The sequence below is a fragment of the Drosophila tropicalis genome, unplaced genomic scaffold (genome assembly GCF_018151085.1).
Source record: "Drosophila tropicalis isolate 14030-0801.00 unplaced genomic scaffold, ASM1815108v1 contig_845, whole genome shotgun sequence".
Taxonomy (NCBI): domain Eukaryota; kingdom Metazoa; phylum Arthropoda; class Insecta; order Diptera; family Drosophilidae; genus Drosophila; species Drosophila tropicalis.
Genome location: NW_027173338.1, coordinates 1498606 through 1520903, shown reverse-complemented (window position 1 = coordinate 1520903; position 22298 = coordinate 1498606). Strand labels below are relative to the sequence as shown.

Below are 22298 nucleotides of genomic sequence, written 5' to 3'. Positions count from 1 at the left end.
TAAAATGGTCTGCGGTTTGCTTTTGAGTTCTTTCAAGGTAGAGTGCAAACTTATGAAATTGGAAAATCGATTTCAAAACGATGATTGCACTAATAGGGCTGATATATTGGAGGGTATTCTGATTTCTAATGAAAATTTATTAGTTCTTAGATCCAAAATAAAGTGTTATTTCGTTTCACGAAATTTGAGTTTTTTATACTTTGATGTTTAAGTACTTTAAATGGCACTTTTATTGGTCTTTAGTGATTTGCACAAACATTTATGATCAAATTCTATATTATATCAAAGGTGCTCGGTTATATGGGAGTGAATTGAAAATACTTTCAAAGGGTCCGATTTTTGGCTCAGTAACTTAAGCTCATTAAGTATCTATCGGAATTGAATTATAATTTTAAAGACTTACTAGTTGGAGGTGCAAAGAGACAAAAGAAGTGAAAAGTGTATTAATTTTTGTTAAACTATTTTTGAAAGTAAGTTTACAACTAACAATCTGGACTTTAGAGTCAAAAAGCAATGATAATTGTATGCTCTTAGGCAGTTTTGACTGTTTTTTTGGCTAATGATTGATGAAAAGTGAAGAAGATCTTAAATAAAAAGTTCACAAATTTTAGAAAAGTTTAGAATACTTAAAAAATGATATGAAATCATATAAAATCCATGATGATGATCTAATTACATTAAAATTTGTTGTTGAAAATTATTTAGTAGTAAAAGTAGTATGTAAATTACTCAAGTGTATATGTCTATGTAAGTAAAGTTTGAGTTTTACTATAATTGAAATTTGCTCAACAATTAAATGTAATTTTACTTTAAGAAGCTTAAGGTTCCCTGCTATAAAATCAGACCATTAATTGAGATTTCAAAGGTAATTAAGCAAAAGTTTTTAAGGAGCAAAGCATTCGTTGGGTTTCTCTATCTTTATCTGCTGTCAAACTCTCTGGTTGTTCACATTTCATTGGGGCAGGCTTAATTAATTGCATGCTACACTTCAGACCGCACTTCGAACCCATTAGCCAGATTTTTATTGCAGCCATTCTTTTAGCATTAGTCCAACTCACTACTACTGCTGCTGGGCGAAGTGCGGGGTGCGGGGGGGTTACAACACCATTTTCATTTTCATTGTGTTGGCGATTATTTATTGCATAATCAATAAACTGCAAACGCTACAGTTACATAAACAAAAACAAAACAAAACTTAAAGCCGCCAAGAGAGTTTGAGTTAGCCTCGATATGGTAATAAAACAGATCTCTCTAAGCTCTCGAGACACACTGACTAAGACTTGTCAGACATTCAAGCCAAACTCCAAAAGCAGCTGGTGGAAAAAGAAACAACAACAGCAACAACAACAGCAAAATATCGGTTAGCAGCACATGTCCTACAAACCGACTAAGGAAAATGAAAAACGTGATAAATCCATGTCCCACTTTATTTAACCCACTCTGTGCAAATTGCTGACGGCTTCAATGAAGCCGAAAATGCAAATTGAAACCAAATCTTTTGTGGTTGGCCAGCAAAAACCACTGCAACCACAAAAAAAAGAAGAAGAAATAATACCCACCTAAAGTAAGACCTACGTTGGTGGTGCTAATAAAAAGTAATGGCCAAGCCACAAACTAAACTCTGGGAAACAGACACGAGCCTCCCTTTTTTACTCCTCCTCACCGCCATCAGTCTCTCTCTCTCTCTCTCTCTCTTCTACATGGAAAATCCAAATGCTAAAAACACAGTGTGTGGAAAATGTAATAAACATGTTCAACTATCCTCCCTATCCCGTCGCACTCGACTTCCTTGGCTGACTTACTGTCTGTGGGCGAGACACTTTGAATATGCTATTATTATGAATGCAAGGCGATGTTTACCTCATTTGAAAATTAGATAAGACATTTATGGCCAAAATGGTGAAATATGGTATGTCTTGTTTGGCTTTGGGTGATTATTGATTTCGACAAAGCTTAACATAAACACAAAATTTGCTTAATGCCAGATTACAATAAAAATTAGCAATTAAATGCTAATAAAAAGGAATCGACAATTTCATACGTCTATATTTTGACTTACTGGTCGTGATTAGCTTTAGGTATTCGGTGAGAGATTGGAGAAGGAAAAGGCCATTTAGATGCTCTCTATAAAAACATTTCAAAAAATCATTGCCAATGAAAATTAATTTTTTTTGGTTAGGATTGATATTGATCATAGAAGGAAGCATCTCTTACTACTTATGTTCATGAAGTGTTTATGTTCTGAATGAGCAGAAACAAGATAATTCTGATAGCTATGATCGTCCTTTAGCTCTTTCTTTAGGCCATTTGCCTTGGACAGTTTTTGTTGACCAAAGTGCAATCAGACTTTGGCAATGCAGTTCTACATACTTTCCATTTTTGAAGAGACATATTGATCTAGAAATTTCATTTTTCAAGCACCCATTTTAAAGCATATAGTTTCACATTATTCAATGTGGGTTTTAGTTATGAGTTGGCTATAAAACTAAACTAAACTAGACTAAATTATTTGCATTGTCTAAAAAATATCTTTTCTGGCCGCCTTTTTTTTAATTCTTAGGTTCCCAACCTTAGTGACTTTTAAAATAAAAATTGCGTTTAAAAATTGTTATTTATTGGGGCTAAAAAAAAATTAAGGGGTTAAGTATCTATGTACCAACCTTAGGATCTCTAAAAATTGATGATTATCCTTTAAGATGGATTATTTTTGTATCGACCTGTTCTTGTATTTTTCTAATATGTTTGTTGATTTTAGCGAATTGGTTTCAATCATATCTTAAAATATTAGATTTAATTTTGGCAAGCAAGCAATTAAGTCATTGATAAAAGGAAGCGACAGCAATCAAAATGAAGTGATCAATTAAATTATTATCATTATGAGATTAACTATGAACTGTAAGATGGCTTAATTGAGTTTCAAAACATGGTTAAATTGTTTTCTAAATGATTTTGAAAGACTTTCTGAAATTTGAAATTAGAATTTTTGACAAATATCTGTTTAGTTCTTCAAATAAAAGGATTTTTTTTTATATTCGTTTCTTGATCACTTGGTTTTCATTTTTATTTTGTTTTTGTTTAAGTTTTTCGATTTTTCAACATTTATCAGCTTCATTTCTTATAAAATGGGTTCGTTTGTTTTTTTTTTTTTTTGTTTTATACAGAGACAGTAAAATATTTGGTAAATTAAGTACTTTTTATAAATCCGTTTCATCATTATTGCTTTTAACAACAAGCAAATGTTATATATATATGTATGATATTTATATGTAGGTAATTAAAAACTAAAATTGATTGCAAAAATTATTACAAAAATAATACAAATACGTTCGTTTACAAACTGACTTAAATAGGCGCACGTTGCACACAATCGGCCTTACATATTCATATACATACATAAACTATAAAGAACTATACAAAACTTAGAAGGCTAACAAAAGTCTTATATCACACGTTGATAGCTAAAAAGACAAACAATACGGATTGTTTTCTTTTCGATATTTCAATATGGTCGAAGAACCAGGGGGGTTGGGTGCACGAATCGGTTGAGAGGCGATAGCCAGAGCAGAAGGCGTTAGAGAAGCCACAGCTGGAGGACAAAAACAGCAGCAGCCAATCCACCACATCACAATCGACACAAATAGCGTGGCACCCAGAGATCCAGGCCCAGAATCCACAAACACTTTCACAAGGTCCATTCCATTCCATTATCCATTAGATTGGGTTATGAAGATTGTGTAATGATTGTGTATTGTGAGTGTGGTATAATTGGTCCCAAATGTGTTCTATTTATAAGTCTAACTTTTCTATTCTTTTTTCTTTTCTTCTTCACGGGTCGTTTTCGTCAACATTTAGCGTTTTTTTTTTTTTGCTTAAAGGGTTTTTTTTTTTTTTTTGCGCTTGGTATGGCTTAAGGTCTAAAAAAAGAAGGGACTTTCGATCGGAAAACTAAATGGGGTTAAAAATTCGTCTGTTATTTCTTTGTCGTTTCTCTGAATCTTTCTGTCTATCATGGTTTATCACGTGTTTGATTTTTGAGTGTTTTTTTTTTTTTTTTGAAATGTGATTTACCCAATTCTCAATGCTGTAAAGAAAGTCAAAGAGAGAAAGAAATTCGAAATTCACCAGTTTAGTAACCATAATAAGAATGAAGATCATGATGGCTAAAATCATGCTCCACCTCATGTTCATGCTCCTCCTCGATGTGCGAATGATGATGGATGGGTTCATGATGATGAATGGGTTCATGATGATGCTCCTCCTCGATGTGTTTATGAATGAATTCGGGCTGTTTGTATGGGACGTGTTTCTCGTGATATTCAGGGACGTGCTTCTCGATATGAACATGGACGGGTTTCTCGACAGGAATCTTCACGGGGTACGGAACGTGTTTCTCAACTTTCACTGGGATTTCCTTGACCACAGGGTAAGGAGCTGGCACATGGACTTTGACCTCGTAAGGCACAGGTTTCTCAACATGCACGGCCCTTGGAACATCGTAGTTCACATGGACTGGCACAGGGACCTTCTTGATCACAGGCACGGGCACAGGCTTGTCAACATAATGTGGCACTGGTTTGTCTACATAGTGGGGCACGGGCTTTTCAACTGGAACCTTGACAGGATAATGGACAATCTTTTCAACATGATACGGCTTGTCGACATGCACGTGTTTTTCCACTTTGTAGTGCACAACCTTTTCCACTGGATATGGAGCTGGGACATGGACCTATGAAGTTGGTGCAAACAAAGATTAAACATCTGCCAATGAATTTTGTTCTCCTGTTTTTACCTTTACTGGAACATGGACCTTTTTCTCCACAGGATAAGGAGCAGGGACATGGACCTATGGAATAAGAAAAATAACAGATTAATCTTCAGTCAGAATTGTTATCCTTTTGATTTGTTCTCTTTACCTTCACTGGAACTGGACGATCATAGGGCACATGGACATGATAATGGACTTTCTTCTCCACAGGATAAGGCTGAGGAATTTCCACAGGAACCTTGACAATTTCCTTTACTTCATAAGGAATGTGCTTGATGACTGGATAAGGTTTTGGCACTTTGACCTTGACAGGCACATGGATATGCTTTTCTACGGGCACATGGACAATTTTCTCAATGGGCACTGGGACAGGCACCTTCTTGATGACAGTCAGTGTCTTTTCCTCATGCACGGGAAAATGTGGCACATGATGATGATAATTTTCCTCATAATGATGAAGACCGCGTTTCGGCTTTGCCGTATCCCCACTAGCAGCGGTTTCTTCAGCCTTTGCCTCAGGCTCAGCCTTCTGTTCGGCAGCCGCACTCTTTTCGCCCTCAGCTTGGGCATAGCTGGTGGCCAGGAGCAGGACCAGAGCCAGCGATGTCGCTGTGCGCTAAGGATAATTAAAAGGAAGGTGGAGGAATGTTCATTCAACTGTGTGTCTTGATGTAATTCTTTATCGAATCCCTTAGAGGAATTAAGAATTAAAGAATTAGAATCTAACTTGCTTATTTGGCTCTCTTATTTGGGGGTTCAGTTTTCTTTAAGTATGAATCTTTTATGCCAATAATGCCAATGTTTCATATCTTTAATATCCACTCGATAGACATTGATCGAATTAAGACTTTTCTTTAATGATCTTTCACTTGTTCACACTATTTTCTTATAGTTCTTCATTTGCAAGTCCTTTTCCACTTGTCACTTTAACACATTTCTTTTTTGTCCTATACATACCATCAGCTTCATGTTTAGTTTATCCTTCGATGGATAATCTTTAACGCGAAATCCGTGGAGATTTAGACCCGTCTGTATGTTAATATCGAGAGGGGATCGGTTTTGTTTTTATACTTTTCTCTACTATACACGTTCCGTACCACTCAATACAACTCAACGGTTAACGGTTTAATGATGCCAACTGCACTAACTGCGCGCACTTTTATAGTTAAAGCCAATGCTCTGGCCAACCAACCCGAATGCGCGACGAAGAAGCCGAAGCCAAACACAAACAACAATCATAATAATCGCAATAGTCTAAAAAACAGAAAACATAAAAAAGATACAAAACCAAAAAAACCAAAAACATACAAAAACACACGGGCCAAATGGTGAATGGTTCGTCGTTGGTTTGCTTCGTTGAATTTTGGAGGCGCGAAGGCGCTAGCCAGCCAAGCGTCAAATGCAGCGCCAACTTAACGAGAAAAAAAAAAAAAAAAAAAATCACAAAAATACAAAAAATTATTGCAATATCAAGATGAGACGATGGCGGTTTGTAGGAGCTTTGAGGAGGAGATGCACGGAGTGCTGTGGATCGAGTATGGATGCGTGCCATTTTGCTGTTTAATTCGACTACCGTCAGCTGCCGTTTGGAAACAAGTCAATGCACGAAAAAGGGGCTTGAGAAACCACCGACAACCACCGCCACCAGCAAGCACAAGCCCCACTAACAACTACTGTAAAAAACCACAAAATTTCTTGTGGGTAATTGAATAATACATCCAAAATGTATGAAGCGTCAGATGTCTGCATAAGATCGCTTAAGATGACGATGATGATCATGTAGAGTTGTTTGCAGTCTCATGTCATTGTTGTTTTCCTTGCTAATCTTATGGGCATAGTGAGGAGATTTAGCATAGGGGAAGGCGAAAAGGTTTAGTTTAGTGTATCAGCAATTTATTATAGAATTAGAAGGCAACTATCATATTTATCACATTTATTTTCTATAAGAACACAAGGTAAAACAATTACCTCAACGTTTTAAGTGATCTTGGGTGATCGTTACATATTTTTGTTTTATGAAGGCATAGCTTGACTCTGTTACAAAGCAAATCGAGACACTTTAATGACACTTATTAGAAAGCTTTCAAAAGAGGTTTATTTCACAAAAGTACTCAATATACAGTTTTGCTTTTGTATTAAAACTTTTGCTAGCCATCTCTAGACGTCTTTAGAGAGGACATAAACCACATCGGATTACGGGTCCATATCATTTATTAACCTCTTTTATTAACATTAAGAGATTTTGGGCATTTTCCCAATGTGATTTATGTGGGATATTTTACTTAATCTGTGTTACTAAACTGTGTTGCAAATTGAACTCTGCATAATAAAAAGTCAAGCATTTTTTAGGCTTCCTCTCGCTTCTGAGTGAATTTCAAACGTACATCAAGTGCCATTTTCCAAAGTTTTTGAATTTCGAATGCTATGTCAATTGTTTTCGTTTCCGAACCTTAGTTTCAAACATTTTTAAATGGGGCTTAGGTCATTAGGAATCAGAAATGAGAACAGGTTAAATAATAATTCTTAATTAATTTTGAGACTTAAAACTTGTAATGATTGCATTTCTTAGAGATTTCATATTAAGGGAATAAAGTCCAACATTTACACCTGCTAAAAAATATATAACATGTTATTAAAAGTCTAAGGACAATAGGTGGACTTTATTCTGTTTGAGTATTTTATGCAAGACAACATAATTTATGGATGAATAAAATGCTGCTTCCTTAATTGACACTAAGCTGTCATATCAGACAATGCTACCCAATGTAAATCCTTTTACTTTTCAACTAAAAATTGCCCACCTGCAATGAATGCAAAGCTAAAAGGTGATGGGACATTCACTCTTGACCAAGACCAGTTTTTGTGAGAGTTAAGGAAACGGACAGTGTGTCTGTGTATGTGTGTGTGTGTGTGTGTTGTTGTGTGTCACTTGGTCATTTGGGTTGGGTCAGTCGATTGTGTCATTGCCCCACATACAAATCTAGAGCGGTCATCAACCAAGGAGCGGAAAGAAGTCATGTGGGAAACACGAGGAGTTGAGGTGGGGAGTGCTTAATGATTCAATTCCATTTCATTTGCTTGGCTGCGTAATTGATACCATAACAACTGCAACATGTGGTCTTCAGTTCGAGATATTGACTGAGTTTTGAGTTGAAGTCTGAGTCTTTGAATGTTTGAGTCTAAGTTTGAGTTTATACTCTGGTTACCTTCCTCGTTATTATGTCAATGGGTCTTATTCAGTTGTCGGCTTTTGGCACATATACGAAAGCCAGCCTAGCCAGCCAGGCTAAGCTAAGCTAAGCTATATGCGAGACTTGTTACGATGGCAACAGAAAAATATTTGGTTGCATGTGCATGCAACTTTCGATTTTGTTTCGATTCACGTTTGTTGCATGTCTTGACCACATTGTTTGAGACAGAGAAGAAAGCCATGCCGAGTGAGTGAAAGAGAGTACCATATGCAATACAACTGAGATGACGTTAGAGCAAAGCCACAGCTGATGGACTATTATGTCATATACATACTTACATACCTACATACATACATAGGTACCTCAAGATAGACATAATTTTAACCATACTACAAACATAACTATGTTTAATATATATTTACATTGTCTTCAGACAGATCATTGTTTCTTGAAGTGCAATTACTTCCTTAACTTAATTACCCGATAATTTCATCTTCTCACTCTTCCTTACCCCTTTGACTTTTGTTTTCATTCCACATACTCGCACGAAATCATCTTCTCTCTTTCTGATGATGCTTTTATTTTTGTTTTGTTTTTCTTTTTTCAAATAATAATCTTCTGTCTTTTTGCATCCCATTGAGTTCATTCATTTGTTCGGCTTGTTGAGAGTCTGACCTTGGGGCTGTGGGTATTTGTAGTTAAATTGAAGCTTTACATAAAATTTTCGTTTCCCTTTGATGTTAAACAAAAAGTGTCAAAGAAAAATGTGAACAAGCAGTGTCGATTAATCACTATATATGTATATATTTGCCTGATGAAGAATAAGTCGTTTGCATTTGCATTTGTCTGACTGATTTGTGTAACAATCGGTCAAATATTGGTCATTGTGTGAGTGTATATTCAGTTCCATTGCCATTTCGTTCCCATTTGGATGATCTCCAAAACAATCGTTTTTATGTATCTGAAACCCCATTACGAATGTAGGCGAAAATGACAGTTATGACATTTTATGTGCCACTTACAAAATGTCGTTTTCGGTGCGGCTTCTTCAACTACTGCCATCGTTGGCTGTTGTTGCTTTTTGCCGTTTATCATGGCTTATAACTGTTTTACATTTTCATTTTGGTTTTGGTTTTTTGGTTAGTTATTTCACCGTTTTTTTTTCTGTTTTATGAGCACTACCAGGGTTCATTGCATATCTGGTCAAGGTCGTTTTGGTTTTCAGTTGAGGCTGTTTACCATGCCTAAATAACTGGAAAAGTGTTTGAAATAAGTTGAGTTAATTTTGACGTTGTAAGTGCTGCAAATAATTGCGACTAGCTGCGAGATTTAAAGGTAAATTTACCACAAATTGTAAATCATAAATAAAGGCCAACATTCGCCTTAGTTAGGCCGTGGCAAATTTAACTACTTCTCTACTTGTTTTTACAAATTCACACGTAATTTATGTTAATCATCAAAATAAAAGAGATTTTCTTGGAACTTACGAGTTTTTTCCTTGAAAGCTATAAATAAAATCAAAGAATAACATGGAAATTGAGATTAAGCCACAGTACAGCTCAGCTCTTTGCTTTCTACTGATAAGAAATGAACCACTAAAGTATATAAAACAAAGTCTGAAAAGAGTTATGAAATACTAAAATATCCATTACTGATTACATTCTAATCGTACATTCAATCTTCAACTTTCCGTTGTGTGTTTTTAATATAAAGGCCCAAGGCTACGCCTTTTACCCTGCGCTTCAATGTCAATATCAAACTAAGCCATCATAATATCTTCACATTAAAAACAATTTCAAGTTTTTTTCTCTCTCTCACTTTGCTGAATCTCCACATGTGCGGTTAATAGTCCGATTAATTGCTCGATTATCCATTCCAACTTTGAACTTGTAACATAAATTGTAAGCAAATGCAATCACTGGCCATTCAATCAGTTGCAATTAGACGGTCGACGATCTGAACTGAACCCATCAGCTAACCGCAAAAGCATCCATACAAAAAAATCAGAAACAAACAAAAGTGAATGAGGTCAATGGCAAAAGCTCTTTGAACTCTTGTGGTGTTTTGTGTCTATTTATAGATTTTTTTTTATATCTATTTTGCTTTCGGAATGGATCATTATACACTCCACTAGAAATGCAAGAAAACTACAAAAAAGGCAATTCAAGTCTTATGTTGGTCACATTGTCACGCGCCGTTGGACTAAGGCTATGCTCAATTGAATAACCATGAAGTCCACTTAATCAAGTTTTCGTTTTGGGGTTTGGTGTTTGGGTTTTGGCTCTGTGCCAACTGATTAATAAGGAAGTTGAAAGAGCCTGCGACCCACCTGATACAAATTATGCAGATTTTCACAACTCCTGCAAAGTTGAATGGACAGCCAGAAAAACCAGTCATAAAACTATTTATTATCATAATAATTGCGCTTTAGGCTGGGGGGTACCAGCCATAGATATGGACAGTGGCAGCTGCAGCACGAACACCATCCGATTTAGCAGCTGTTTTGAGGCGTGACTTGGTAGATAGTTTGACCTATTGACTCAGTCAAAGTAGTATTATGTTTTTTTTTTTTTTTTATCTCTTGTTCAATTTGCATAAGAAGAAAGGTTGAGAGCCAACCGTAATAAATAGTGTGCAGAAAAGCAATTATGTAAAATTGGGAAATCCAAAAAAAATTTTCTTCTTTATATGGGATAAAATTTTCCCTATTGAGATGTGTTTGAAATACTTTTTATACTTCACATTACTTTAATTTGAAACATTTAACTTTGTGATTGAATTTGAAATTGTGAATTTTTGTTAGGAGTTCTTATCGGCTTAAGATCCACATACTCCCTTCTTTTATTTTTTGGTTGCCCAACTCATTGTCAGACAAATGATATAAATTAAGTGTAATAAATTATTTTAAATGTAGACTTAAGACTCTGATTTGTATTTCGTTTTTGTCTTTATTTTCGTGTCTATAATTACAAAAAAAAAAAAAGACTACCAACAACAACAAAAGTGAGCCACACAAATTAAAACCAAAAACAAAGAGAAAAAAAAAGAAACAAAGTTGGCAATCAAATACCAAGTGCTCCGTATTGTTGTTGTTGTTGTTGTTGTTATTGTTTCAGTTTTGCTGTAAATTGCGTAAATTGAATAAACATTATGCTATGTCGGGTACTCCGGACTAGGTTTTCCTTTTCTTTTTTTTGTTTTTGATTTTTTTTTTTGCATTTTACCGTATACTCACAATTTGTAGATCTATTTTTGGTTGCTTGGCTTGGTGAGTTTCATTTCAGCCGCACTCAGGCGTAGATTAAGTTGTCTTGGACAGCCAAAAGCCCAAAATCCGAGTGCTGGTAGAAGAGTTAACAGAAAACAACTTTGAAACTATTTAAGGAAGATTATTATTTAAAAAAGCATTCTATATTACATTTGTACATCAAATTCGTGTTGAAATTGAAATTACTTTCCTTTAGCCATGTCTCTCGTCCTCATCAAGATGTCTTCTTAATAATCTATGAGATCTATGTAATATGTTTTCTATTCATAAAAGTGATATCAGCAATATCAGTTACTTATATAGTTAACAGTTCCTTTTTATTAGATTTTTCCTATATAAAGTTAAGGAGTTATCCTAATATAGAGTAAAGTCCCTTCGTATTTCGATAGTTATGAATCATTCTGCTTTATCTATCTACAATTTTTTATGTGTTGGTCTTAAACCAAGTTAAAAATCCAAATTCATTTGCCCCAAATTCAAAAATCTTAAGATTGAATGTGATATTTTTAAGCACTATTAATAAATTTTTAAAGTTTTCTCGTCACTTCATGTCAGCTCATAATATTTATCCAAGCTCCAATTGAATTTTTCTCTTTATTTTGTCAAAAAACTTCTTAAACACCCCTCGCTCTATACGAAAAATATAGAGCGAAGCGTAATTAGGCAGCACTAAAATGTTGGTAAACTAACAAAAGTCAGCACAAAAACAAAACAAATCACCAAGCTCTTGCCTAACTACATAGTAGTTATATTTACTATGCATGGCCATTTGAATAAAGCGAATTCTAATGAGTGAAGTTAAAATCAAAGTAAAAAATCCTACTTTAAATTACCTAATAGGCATTTAAGAATAACCATACATTAGGTCAATAAACCATATATTTTCATGCCATGTCAAAATGAACGTCAATCAAAATGTCTACAGGTTTCCTATATTTGAAATCATGCAAAAGCAAAAACCTGATAGACCAAAAAAGACTTCCTTTTCGGTAGTTTTTGTTTGCTTTTTGTTTAACGTAAACAAACTAAAAGAAAATTAGTGTACATATACGCATTAAAAATGCAAAAAGCAAAAACAGAAATTAAGAGAAATATAAAATTAAAAAGTGACTGTAAAACATTTACGGAAACTGTGTGCCAAAGAAGTCAATAAATAGGGAATTTTGACTAAGTATAACTTAAATTTATATTAAAATGTTAATAAGTTAATTTCAGGTAACTACTTTTAATTAGGTTTGTGGGCGGTTTGTAACTATAGAAGTTATCTTGGCATCGAATATATTATAAAGCTGGAGATTTTGTAACAATTTCCAATACAATTAAGAAAATTAGATTAGAGAAGAAAGTGATAAATGAATTCGACAAAAAGTTATCCGTAAATAAACTAATGATCAATCTGGCGCTCAATAAAGAAAAACGCGAATTTATTTTTGTTAGCCATAAATACTTCCTTCCTTTCTTTCTCCATGGCAAACTATTTGCCAAATTGAATATACCTCAATTTATATGTGTATAATGAGTTATAAATAAAAAAAAAAGAAGGAAAATGTGGTTTATAATTAAATCAAATGAAATGGCAAACTTGATATGTTCAATTTTTTTTTTTGGCAAAACTTAAATAAATTTACAAGGAGAGAAAACTTTTAAAGTGAAATATGTTAATTAGTTCACATATAAGGAAAAGTCTCAATCTCTGACATATTTTTGCCCGATTCTATGATAATTCCACAGTTTATTTTCATCTGGCTGGTTTTTTGGCAAACTGTTGCAACATTTTATTTTTCTTTTATTTCTCTTTCGTTTGCAAAAGAAATTGCAAGTCAATTACGGCTTAGACGGTGGCGGCGGCGCCATGACGCAATTGTTGGCAACATGTGGCATGACGGCGTCGACTTCGACGTCGGCAACAGCAATAAGAAAAACAACAACAACTACTACTACTACGAAAGCGGCGACGGGGATGACGACGTCATCATAGCTATATCGCTAATTGATTACCTCTGCTTACCTCTTTTTTTTCTTGTTGTATGTAGTTGCATTCACTTTGTGGGCTTTTATTTTTTTTTTTGGGTCGCACCATTCTCCATTGCCACATGCCACACACACACACTCAGAGGGAGACACACTTGATCTGTTGTCCGTTGGCTACATTAGGACAAGATCAATGTTGTGGCCTGCTATGTCAGTGTGTTGCCCAATATTCAACAGGTTCTCGGTAAACAGAAAAGGCAGCCAAAAACGAAAGACTTAAGCAACGAACTTGAAACGCCCATCAGCTGTTTATGAGTTAAGTTTTCTTTTATGATTACGTTTGTCATTGCAATTAATTGATATATATTATGCTAAAAACCTTTTTACAATTTCGATTAAAGCATTGCATAATTTACATATCTGTATGTAATTTATTAAACTGGATTAATTTTTGGCATATTGAAGTACCCAAACACACATAAAAATATTCATAGCTGAATTGTACGCTGAAAGCTTTAATTGATTTTGACCACAAATGGCAACTGATGCGAATGCTGACTCTCTCTCTCATTTATAATAATCATCACAAGTCAATATAAATGTATTTTTTCATCGCATCAGTCATTAATCATCTAACTTTAACCGTAAATATAATATTAATATAAGAAATCATTTGAGATTTTGGTGACCATTAGCTCACAAACTGTGCGTGGGACAAGCTATTATGAGATGCAAAAGAAAAAGAAAACTAAAGTACTTATTACGATCGAAGATTCTTTTCTTCTACTATAAACAAAGTGCGAATGAAAATATGCTGAAAATTTAATATCATTTTGACAAACAACAGTCAGCTAAGAACTCAATTACATTGAATTCATTTCCAAAATAAGCAAACGACATATTGTGTTTTAAAACAATCTATTAGAGCGCTTTAAAGTTAATCGTTTTTTCTTTATATTCCAATTTATGCAAGTCGTTTTCACCTATTCAAAAAGTTTAAAGCAATCTGTTAAGAACTTAATTTCATAGAAAACGTTAAAAAAAGGAGTAGCCAATCACGAATGGCTACTGAGAAGCTAATAATTTAATATAATTTGCTGAGAAAATGACATTCGTAATGCCCATTGTAATAATGTTGACTTACTTTTCTGCAAATTATGTTTATTTCAATACGTTTGTGTATACATACACATGTTTACTTTGCCCCTAAATACCAAAGAACGGTAATGCAGTGGACACTCCGTTATTGAACACAATTCGTTTTAGCATACTGTTCCTTATGTAAAATGTATGTAAAGCGAAACCACCAGTTTAGTGGCTAAATTGTAAGCAATATAATCTTAAACCAGAGGGCCGGGGCTATCTTTGACCGCGTAAAAGTTTGTATACCCTTGCAACTTTTTTTGTAACTCTTTGCTTACCCATTAGCCATCAATGAGGAAGAACGTTTTATATAAAAAGGCTTATGTTTGCGAAAGAATGGCCTACAATCATAGGAAATAACGAAGATATTGAACAAAGTCACTGTTTTCCACCGATCGTTTTTATGGGAGCTCTATGATATAGTCACCTGATCTTGATCGAATTTGGCATAGTCGTTAATAGGCGCAATAAACTCTCTAATATAAAGTTTCACACAATAGCTCAGAAAATACTGAAGTTATTGAGAAAAGTCACTGTTCGTGACTTTGGCGTTTTGGTCCGATCCGGCTGAATCCGAGATATACAACCCCTGCAGTATATCCGAGCCTACATGTAAAATTTCCGCTCTGTTGATCCAGACGGACGGACGGACATGGCTATTTGAACTCGTCTCGTCGTGCTGATCAAGAATATATATACATTGTATGGTCGGAGATGCTTCGTTTTTCATACAATTAAAATTTTTTAAATTTATTTGTTGGTTGTTATGCGGAACTTTTTTAGCCAAGAATTAAGTTCGTGATGCTAAATGTTCGAAGTTTACGTTAAAGGGGGTGCACTGTACTTATACTTTGGCTTTATCAAGGAGCTTTTTATTAAGAGAAATATTAAAAATAAACCAGATGTTGTGAGAGCAAAAACACTTATAAAAACATTACTTGCGTAAGTCTGAGCTGATGATAAGAAAAAAAAATTATTCGGTCGAATTTTAAAGTAAGCCGATAAGAGCTCGTTTAAAATATACCCAACCAGCACGTATTTGTGCTAAGTAATTTTTATTCAGAAATATATAATATATAATTGATATTTCTATATACTTCTTGATGCCTTAATTCCAGTTTATTTTATTTGAGAACCTTGTTCAATCGAGATAAATGGGCGGTTCATTTACATAGTAATGGTGATTTAATGAACGAACGCGCCTATTTTTAAACCAAATTATGATTGTTATCGGTAATACTAAAAGTACACCACATAAAAATCCGTATAATAAATATTGAAAAATAAATGGAACGGCTTGTTCGCTCGACTTATCGGATGCCATTCTCTTATTCGCCAATGTGTCTAAAAGGACGGAACTCTCTGATGACGAAATTTCCGTGGAAATGAAACTGTTTGCGGTTGAGCCCGGTGGTTCTGTTGATCTTTCAGTTGTGGTTTCCTCAATTACGCAAAAATTGCTGCCATCTTCGGCGTTCTTATAGCCTTCACAACAAACTTCTCGAGTTTCGTTTTTGGTTTCGGTCTATGACTCAAAAAAAATAAAAGAAAAGATTTATAAAAGTTTCTTTTTGTTTGATAGATCAATATCGATATCTTACCACATTTACAATTTCTCCTTTAATATTTAGTTTTTGAAAATATTCACCAGTTCTCCCATACGCTGTCAAAGGCATCTCAATTTCTTCTGTGTAGTTAATTGAAAATGTTCTATTACACAAATTTGGATCTGTATTCATTAGGGCTATGGCAAATTTCATAATTAATGTAATTCCTATTATGAATTTGATCATTTTGTTGGCTTAGTTTTAATAATGCGCTGACAGTTTTCTAATGAGCAAACGAAACAGAACTAAAACTGATATTCGAAGCAATTATTCGTAAGGTCCGATGCAATACTTTTCTTTCAACAGAGAGATAAGTCACAAGCATTAGTCATTTCATACTGTGCGTATATATGTATAAAATGTACATACATATAACCAAAGAAATGAGATTAAATATGAATTCCAAATGAATTTTATTTAAATTTTTCATTACTTAGTGTAGAAATATATATATTATTTTGTATAAGGTTGCCTTCCTTCATTATTGTTGATTCTTGTTTTACAAGGATCTTAATGAGTAATAAAATCTTAAGATTCCAACCCCATTGAAAAATTATCTTTGGTATTGTAAGATTTATCAATCTATTTTGATATATTTAGTAGAAATTCCTAAGTACTTACTTAAGTAACTTAATGGCATATTTAGGAAAATCTACTTATGATTGAACTCAGTAGTTCTTGATTACCAATAGCTATCCCTATAAACAAGTTGCTCACCTTTCTGTGGTGGATTTAACACAATTATCATTCTGCTCTTGAATTAAAAATAATAATCTTTTTAATGCTTATGTTGTGGTATTAATCGAATTGAAATCGAATAATTACTCATGCAAAATATAAATATTAATTACTTGTTTTGTTAGTTTCATTACTTTTCTCAAAATATTTCCATTTATTACTATAAGAAACCAAGAAATTTTTGAAATATAAGTGGGTACAATTACTTAATTATTATCTGTAATATTCGAAAATGAATCTATCTTATTATTCTCAAATTACTTTTCGACTTAACTATAAAATCTGAATTAATTAAATTTGATTCATTTAACACATTTTTTTTGATTTCTTATACTTCTTTCTGCATAATAACACAATATTTATCATTTGATGCCACTTCATAAGAAGCCTTACGTTGAGTTAGTACAAAAATTATATATACTAAAAGAATAATAATTACTATAATTGGTAAGACAAAGAGTAGATAAAATACTGTTGTTGATATTCCCTCGGCCTTTTGTTCTTCTTGTGGCGTTTCTGTTACCAAGTTTTCTGGCGGATTTGGTACCAAGTTTTTTGGCAGTTCTTTGGCCATTTCTGTTGTCGACTCTGATATTATTTCAGTTGTGTAGTCCGTTGAAGATTCATTTAGATTTATGTTTGCCGGTGAACTTGAAGTTGAATCTGAATCTGTGCTTGTAGAGTAACTTGGATCTTCGGTTGAAGTTAATGCTGTGCCATGCTCTAGTGTTACGTTGTTGTTTGACTCTACAACTAAAGGTGTTGTGTGAAGTCCATTGATCTGCATTGAATTATATATATTTCATTAATCAAAGAATTCAAAAACTGCACTTTTAAAGTGTACACTAACCACAAATAGAATAACAATGAACTGTAGAAAAACATTGGCCATTTTGTGTAATTTGAACTCTACTCGGTGACGGTTTAAATTTAACTAAATTTCCCAAAATATGTCGCCACTTTTTAAGCAATGTTTCAAAATTGATAAGCATGAGTTATAAAGCTGCGGTTAATATTTGATAAAGGCTGCTGCTTAATAGCTTATAAATCGTCATTGCACAGTGGTTCAGAACTATTTTTTTTTATTCTTTGTGCATAAACTATAGTTTCTGTGTGTTAGAATGAATGATGAATAAATGATTTTTATTATTTTTATGGAGGGGTTTTTTTTTTGCTTATTGATTGTTTTCCATAAAAATACGTTGCGTGTTTGCATGCTTTTAGGCGTTTCAAAAGAGTTGCCTGTTTTTAGGCTTATGTTATATATAGTTTTTGCCTACTTTTGGGATAAATATTCATAAATGAGCTTTGACATTCAAGTTAATATTGTAAGCTTAATTTTATTTATTTTTTATTAGTCTACACAGAAGCCAGAATTCCCTTATTTATTATGCACTTTAGATTGCTATCTACTTAAAACATTGAGATCTACTTTGACACTTGATGTTTCGGCTAATTTGTTTATATTATAGTGACCGATCAGTCTGATTTTTATAATTTGCTGCGTGCTTTAAAAATTAGATATTAAAGGAAAATGTTTCGAAAACTAGAGGGATAGAAACATTGGACTCATGAGGCAGGCAAATTACATTAAAAAGCTTAAATTTTCTTTAACAATTTTGCTGGCAAAGGCAGAACAAAAGGCTACAAGGCCATTTTACAACAAATACACTTTTTTCTCCCACATAAGTTTCCAAAGTCTCAGATTTATTAGCAAAGGCATTGGTGAGCCAAATGAGCCACTCAACAGATACAGATAGTCAATTATTTTGTTAGACCTTCAGCATTGTTATAATAATTGAAATATTCTTTTATTTAACAAAGTTCTGTTCTTGTAAAAACTTGATAACAAAAGAAGATAGCTAAATTCTACCCAAAAGTTCCTTTTGGAATGTCCTTATGCTGAGATCAAAATCTAATAACATTCACATTCATATTATTTATTTGCTCAATTTAAAATATACTTTGAAATTTCCAATACCTTGAAGAAAAACAAGTAGAATAATGCAATTTTTTTTATAATTTTTTATATTTTTATTTACATTAAATATGTACAAAACATTTCATAGAAAAGAAATTTGACATGAAAAAGTCGAAGGAGCAAACTCGTTTTTGATTTTCTGTCTGGAACGAACTGTACACATGAAATGGGAATATGACTTTCCGGTTCGGGGGCAATTTCCCGACCTTTGATCGTTTTCCCTATTCAATAATTTTGCGGTTGGTATCACAAACTAAGAACTAAAGTTGTAAGTCGTTGATGGGTTTTCTTTTTTTTTTTTTTTTTTGGGTGGGATGGACAAAGAGAGGGAGCAAAATATAGGGAGGGGGAAATGGGATAATTTCGACTTGTGCTCGCTCACCTTCACCCGATTTCAATTCTCCCAAAGCAAAAGAAAATTTATCTACTTTTTGTGGAGGTAGCCACCATGGCCAGAAACACCATAAGATGAGATGGCAGGACCGTAAGAGATACCGTGTCCGGAGAGGCCATGTCCAGAAATATCAATTCCGTGTCCGGAGATACCATGTCCAGAGATTCCGTGGCTATAGACAGCAGGAGCAGCGGCCACAGTGTGGGTAACAGCCACAGCGGGTTTCACGTGGCTCTCAACATGAACTGGCACGGGAACGGCAACTTTGTATGGCACGGGATGATCCACCTGGACGGGCACTTTGTGGATCACGCGTTTCTCAACGGTGTAGGGGACGGGCTTCACCACTGGAACTGGGTATGGCTTCTCCACATGGACAGGGTAAGGACGATCGACTGGGATCTTGACGGGCACTTTAACAATTTTCTCGACGGGGTAGGGCTGAGGAATTTCCACAGGGACCTTGATGATTTCCTTCACGGGCACATGGACAATTTTCTCAACTGGGTAGGGCTGGGGCACGGGCACTTTAACGGGGTATGTAACGGTTTTCTCAACAGGGTAAGGCACATGACGCTCAACCTGGTAGGGCACCTGGACGGTCTTGATCACAGTGTTGGTGTGCACTTGAGTAGGCAGATGAGCGACAGCGGGAGCAATGGGAGCAGCCACAGCGGTATGGCCAATGCCAACACCGATTCCTGATCCCAAAATGGCACCACCAGCCGATGGACCATAGCCATAACCCAGACCATGACCAATGCCGCGTTTCTCTTGCTTCTTCTCTGCCGTTGCGCTGGCTTCTGCCACGGGCTCGGCTGCCTTCTTAGGTGCGGCCTCCTCACTGGCGCTGGCCACCAGCACGCACATGGCCAAAAGACCGAAAATGAGCTGCAAAAAGACAACAAAGACAACATCGAAATGAACCACTGGCCAAAAGTGGGGTAGAGCGTAGCTCAAGTTATATAATTTGCCCCCACCTCCCCTTAATACGAGACTTCCGTGTGGCCAAGACCATAATTTAAAAGACAAAAAATAATAATATATGACAATATTATGCAATGCCTAATGGAAAGTTAAGTGCAATTGAGAGAGGGTGGGCAATGAGCCAAGTTCAATGGTTGGGCAACTGTAAATCGTTGACCAAAATAATTGTGGCCAAATAATTGTGACATCACAGCTGCAATGCGGCGTATACTTGATGCAAAAATTGTTTAAATTTTGTAACCTATTAACTATCAAAGCTCAATGCTTGCAAATACTCTCAAGTTAAGTCATTTTTATATGTCCTTGCTTTAAGGATAATGATCAAACTTTTTGCTAAATTTATTTAGATTCTAGATCAGAACATTTTAAATGTTACCCATTATTACCTTTTATTTGTTTAACATAAAAAACCTAACTTAAATATAAATATCGAATCTCCTGGTGATTTCAACTTATCTAAACTAAAGACAATCGATTTAGGGGAAATTTTTTTTTAACGACTTCAAATTTTGATTTAGGCAAAATTATTTTAAACCGAAATGATAAATAAATCTGATAGCTCATATTTTATTTTGTGCTTTCAATTAAGAACTGATAATAAAGCAAAAATTTTTTAGCTCTTTCGAATTTACACTTTGTTCAAAGGATACGAATGAAAATTCTTCGAATTGATATATAATTTGACACATTCTAAGTTGATTTTAAGGATACTTTGCATCTATCTATTTAAACCTAGATAAATCAGCTTTAAGAGAACAATTCTGAATAATTAATCACAAATACTGATAAAGTTTTAACAATTTTATGCCACTTTTTGGAACTTTCCAGCACAATAATCTTTGAAAGAATCACTTTAAGCACTTATAGATTGATATCGAACCGAACATACCATGGATTTCATTTTGCACTTCTAGTTTTTTTTATGTTTTTGGCTTAGACCAGAGAGGGAGGGTTTCTTTTGCTGTTGTGTGTGTCTCAACGAACCCGCAACAGTTAACTGAATAATTTTGCACAGACGCTGCAAGCTTTTATATGGCCACAGCCCCCGATGTGATGCTTTGATTGGGATTTTCTGCAATGCTGATCGCAGCAGCCCAAACAATGAGTTAAGACAAAAGCTCTCTCTCTCCTCTCTCTCTCTCTGGTGGGTTTCTCTTGTTGGCTGACTCTCCTTTTTGGTATCGTGTGTGATGGAAAAGGAAATGCGGTTCGGTTAAGTAAAAGCTTTTTCTGTTTGCCTTTCAGACTCACACGTACAGTGTTGGTGTATACGTGTGAGCTGGCCTTAGCTTTGTGTGCGTGCATATCCATGTGAGCTACTGAATTATCCGAGTCGACAGACCTATACTTCAGCCATGGCAGTCTGAAGACTTTGAGTACTTTGTAGATGACTCGCAATCAGTGCAATGTTTCATTGAATTATAGAAAAAAGTGAAAAATTAGCATTTGAAAGTTTGAAAACTTCGCGTTTTATGGAAGTGCAAAGAAATATATCGAAAATAACTTAAATAAACTCGAAAAAAAAGAGGCAGCCTTTAGAAATCCACAATTAATAAAGTTTTCATTATAAATTCGAAAAATATATTACTAAAAAATGTCTTAAAACATTTAAATAGTTAAGAACAACATTAAAATAAAATAATAAATTTGAATGAAAACCATTTATGAGCGTTTCAGTTCAGATAGAGAGAAATTAATGACAATTTAATATTAAATTGTTTCGAAATTGAATACAAAACTATAAGTAAATAAAAAAGTTTCTTAAAATTCAATAAAAAGTTTTAAAAGAATAAATTAATTATTCGAATTTCAACACAAAAAATCAATAAAAATCCTTTAAAAGAAAGAAACTCAAAAAACTTTTGAACATAGAAATGTAATTTATTTAAACTTTTGAATTACTGAGATTTTAAAATTAAGTGGAAAATATAAAAATTCTATTTAGTTTAGCCAGTGTGAATAAAATATAATCAGAATTACATAAAACTATAAAAGATTTGAACCTCTATTTCAAATAATATTAGAAAAAAAGGTTTCGAAGAAACCCACAAATTTTTATAATCAATCCTTAAAAGAACAGATAAGGAAGTCCCAAAGTCCTGCAGCAGAATTAAACTATTGATTAGAAGTATTAAAAATTGCTTAAAAATATATATGTATATATAATTAAGAGAAGTGAAAAGAAAATTGCATTTAAATTTATACATTATTTAACATGTCAAACAAATAACTAAATATGCAAAGTTTGTCAGA

The 22298-nt window shown here is 34.1% G+C and overlaps 3 protein-coding genes and 1 long non-coding RNA gene across 4 annotated transcripts in view; 1 reads left to right on the top strand and 3 right to left on the bottom strand.

The window, feature by feature from the left end:
- Ance-3 (angiotensin-converting enzyme Ance-3) overlaps positions 1–22298 on the top strand; it is a 53945-nt gene that overhangs the window by 5745 nt on the left and 25902 nt on the right. The gene's annotated exons all lie outside the window — the stretch shown is intronic.
- On the bottom strand, positions 4024–5815 carry Vajk1. The gene is made up of 5 exons (XM_068294748.1): positions 5723–5815; positions 4914–5381; positions 4790–4843; positions 4178–4726; positions 4024–4081 (listed from the first exon to the last, which is right to left on the bottom strand). The coding sequence occupies exons 1-5, from the start codon at positions 5732–5734 to the stop codon at positions 4076–4078; spliced, it is 1089 nt and encodes a 362-aa protein (XP_068150849.1). The 5' UTR covers positions 5735–5815; the 3' UTR covers positions 4024–4075.
- On the bottom strand, positions 15425–16174 carry LOC137580661 (uncharacterized). The gene is made up of 2 exons (XR_011033027.1): positions 15940–16174; positions 15425–15863 (listed from the first exon to the last, which is right to left on the bottom strand). It is a non-coding gene; the product is annotated as an uncharacterized lncRNA (long non-coding RNA).
- On the bottom strand, positions 18897–21038 carry Vajk2. The gene is made up of 2 exons (XM_068294754.1): positions 20935–21038; positions 18897–19949 (listed from the first exon to the last, which is right to left on the bottom strand). The coding sequence occupies exons 1-2, from the start codon at positions 20944–20946 to the stop codon at positions 19089–19091; spliced, it is 873 nt and encodes a 290-aa protein (XP_068150855.1). The 5' UTR covers positions 20947–21038; the 3' UTR covers positions 18897–19088.

Coding starts and splice junctions, on each gene's coding strand:
- Vajk1 (XM_068294748.1), bottom strand. Junction 4,844..4,913: donor ATCGTCCAGTTCCAGTGAAG/GTAAAGAGAACA, acceptor CTTATTCCATAG/GTCCATGTCCCTGCTCCTTA. Junction 4,727..4,789: donor AGGTCCATGTTCCAGTAAAG/GTAAAAACAGGA, acceptor CCAACTTCATAG/GTCCATGTCCCAGCTCCATA.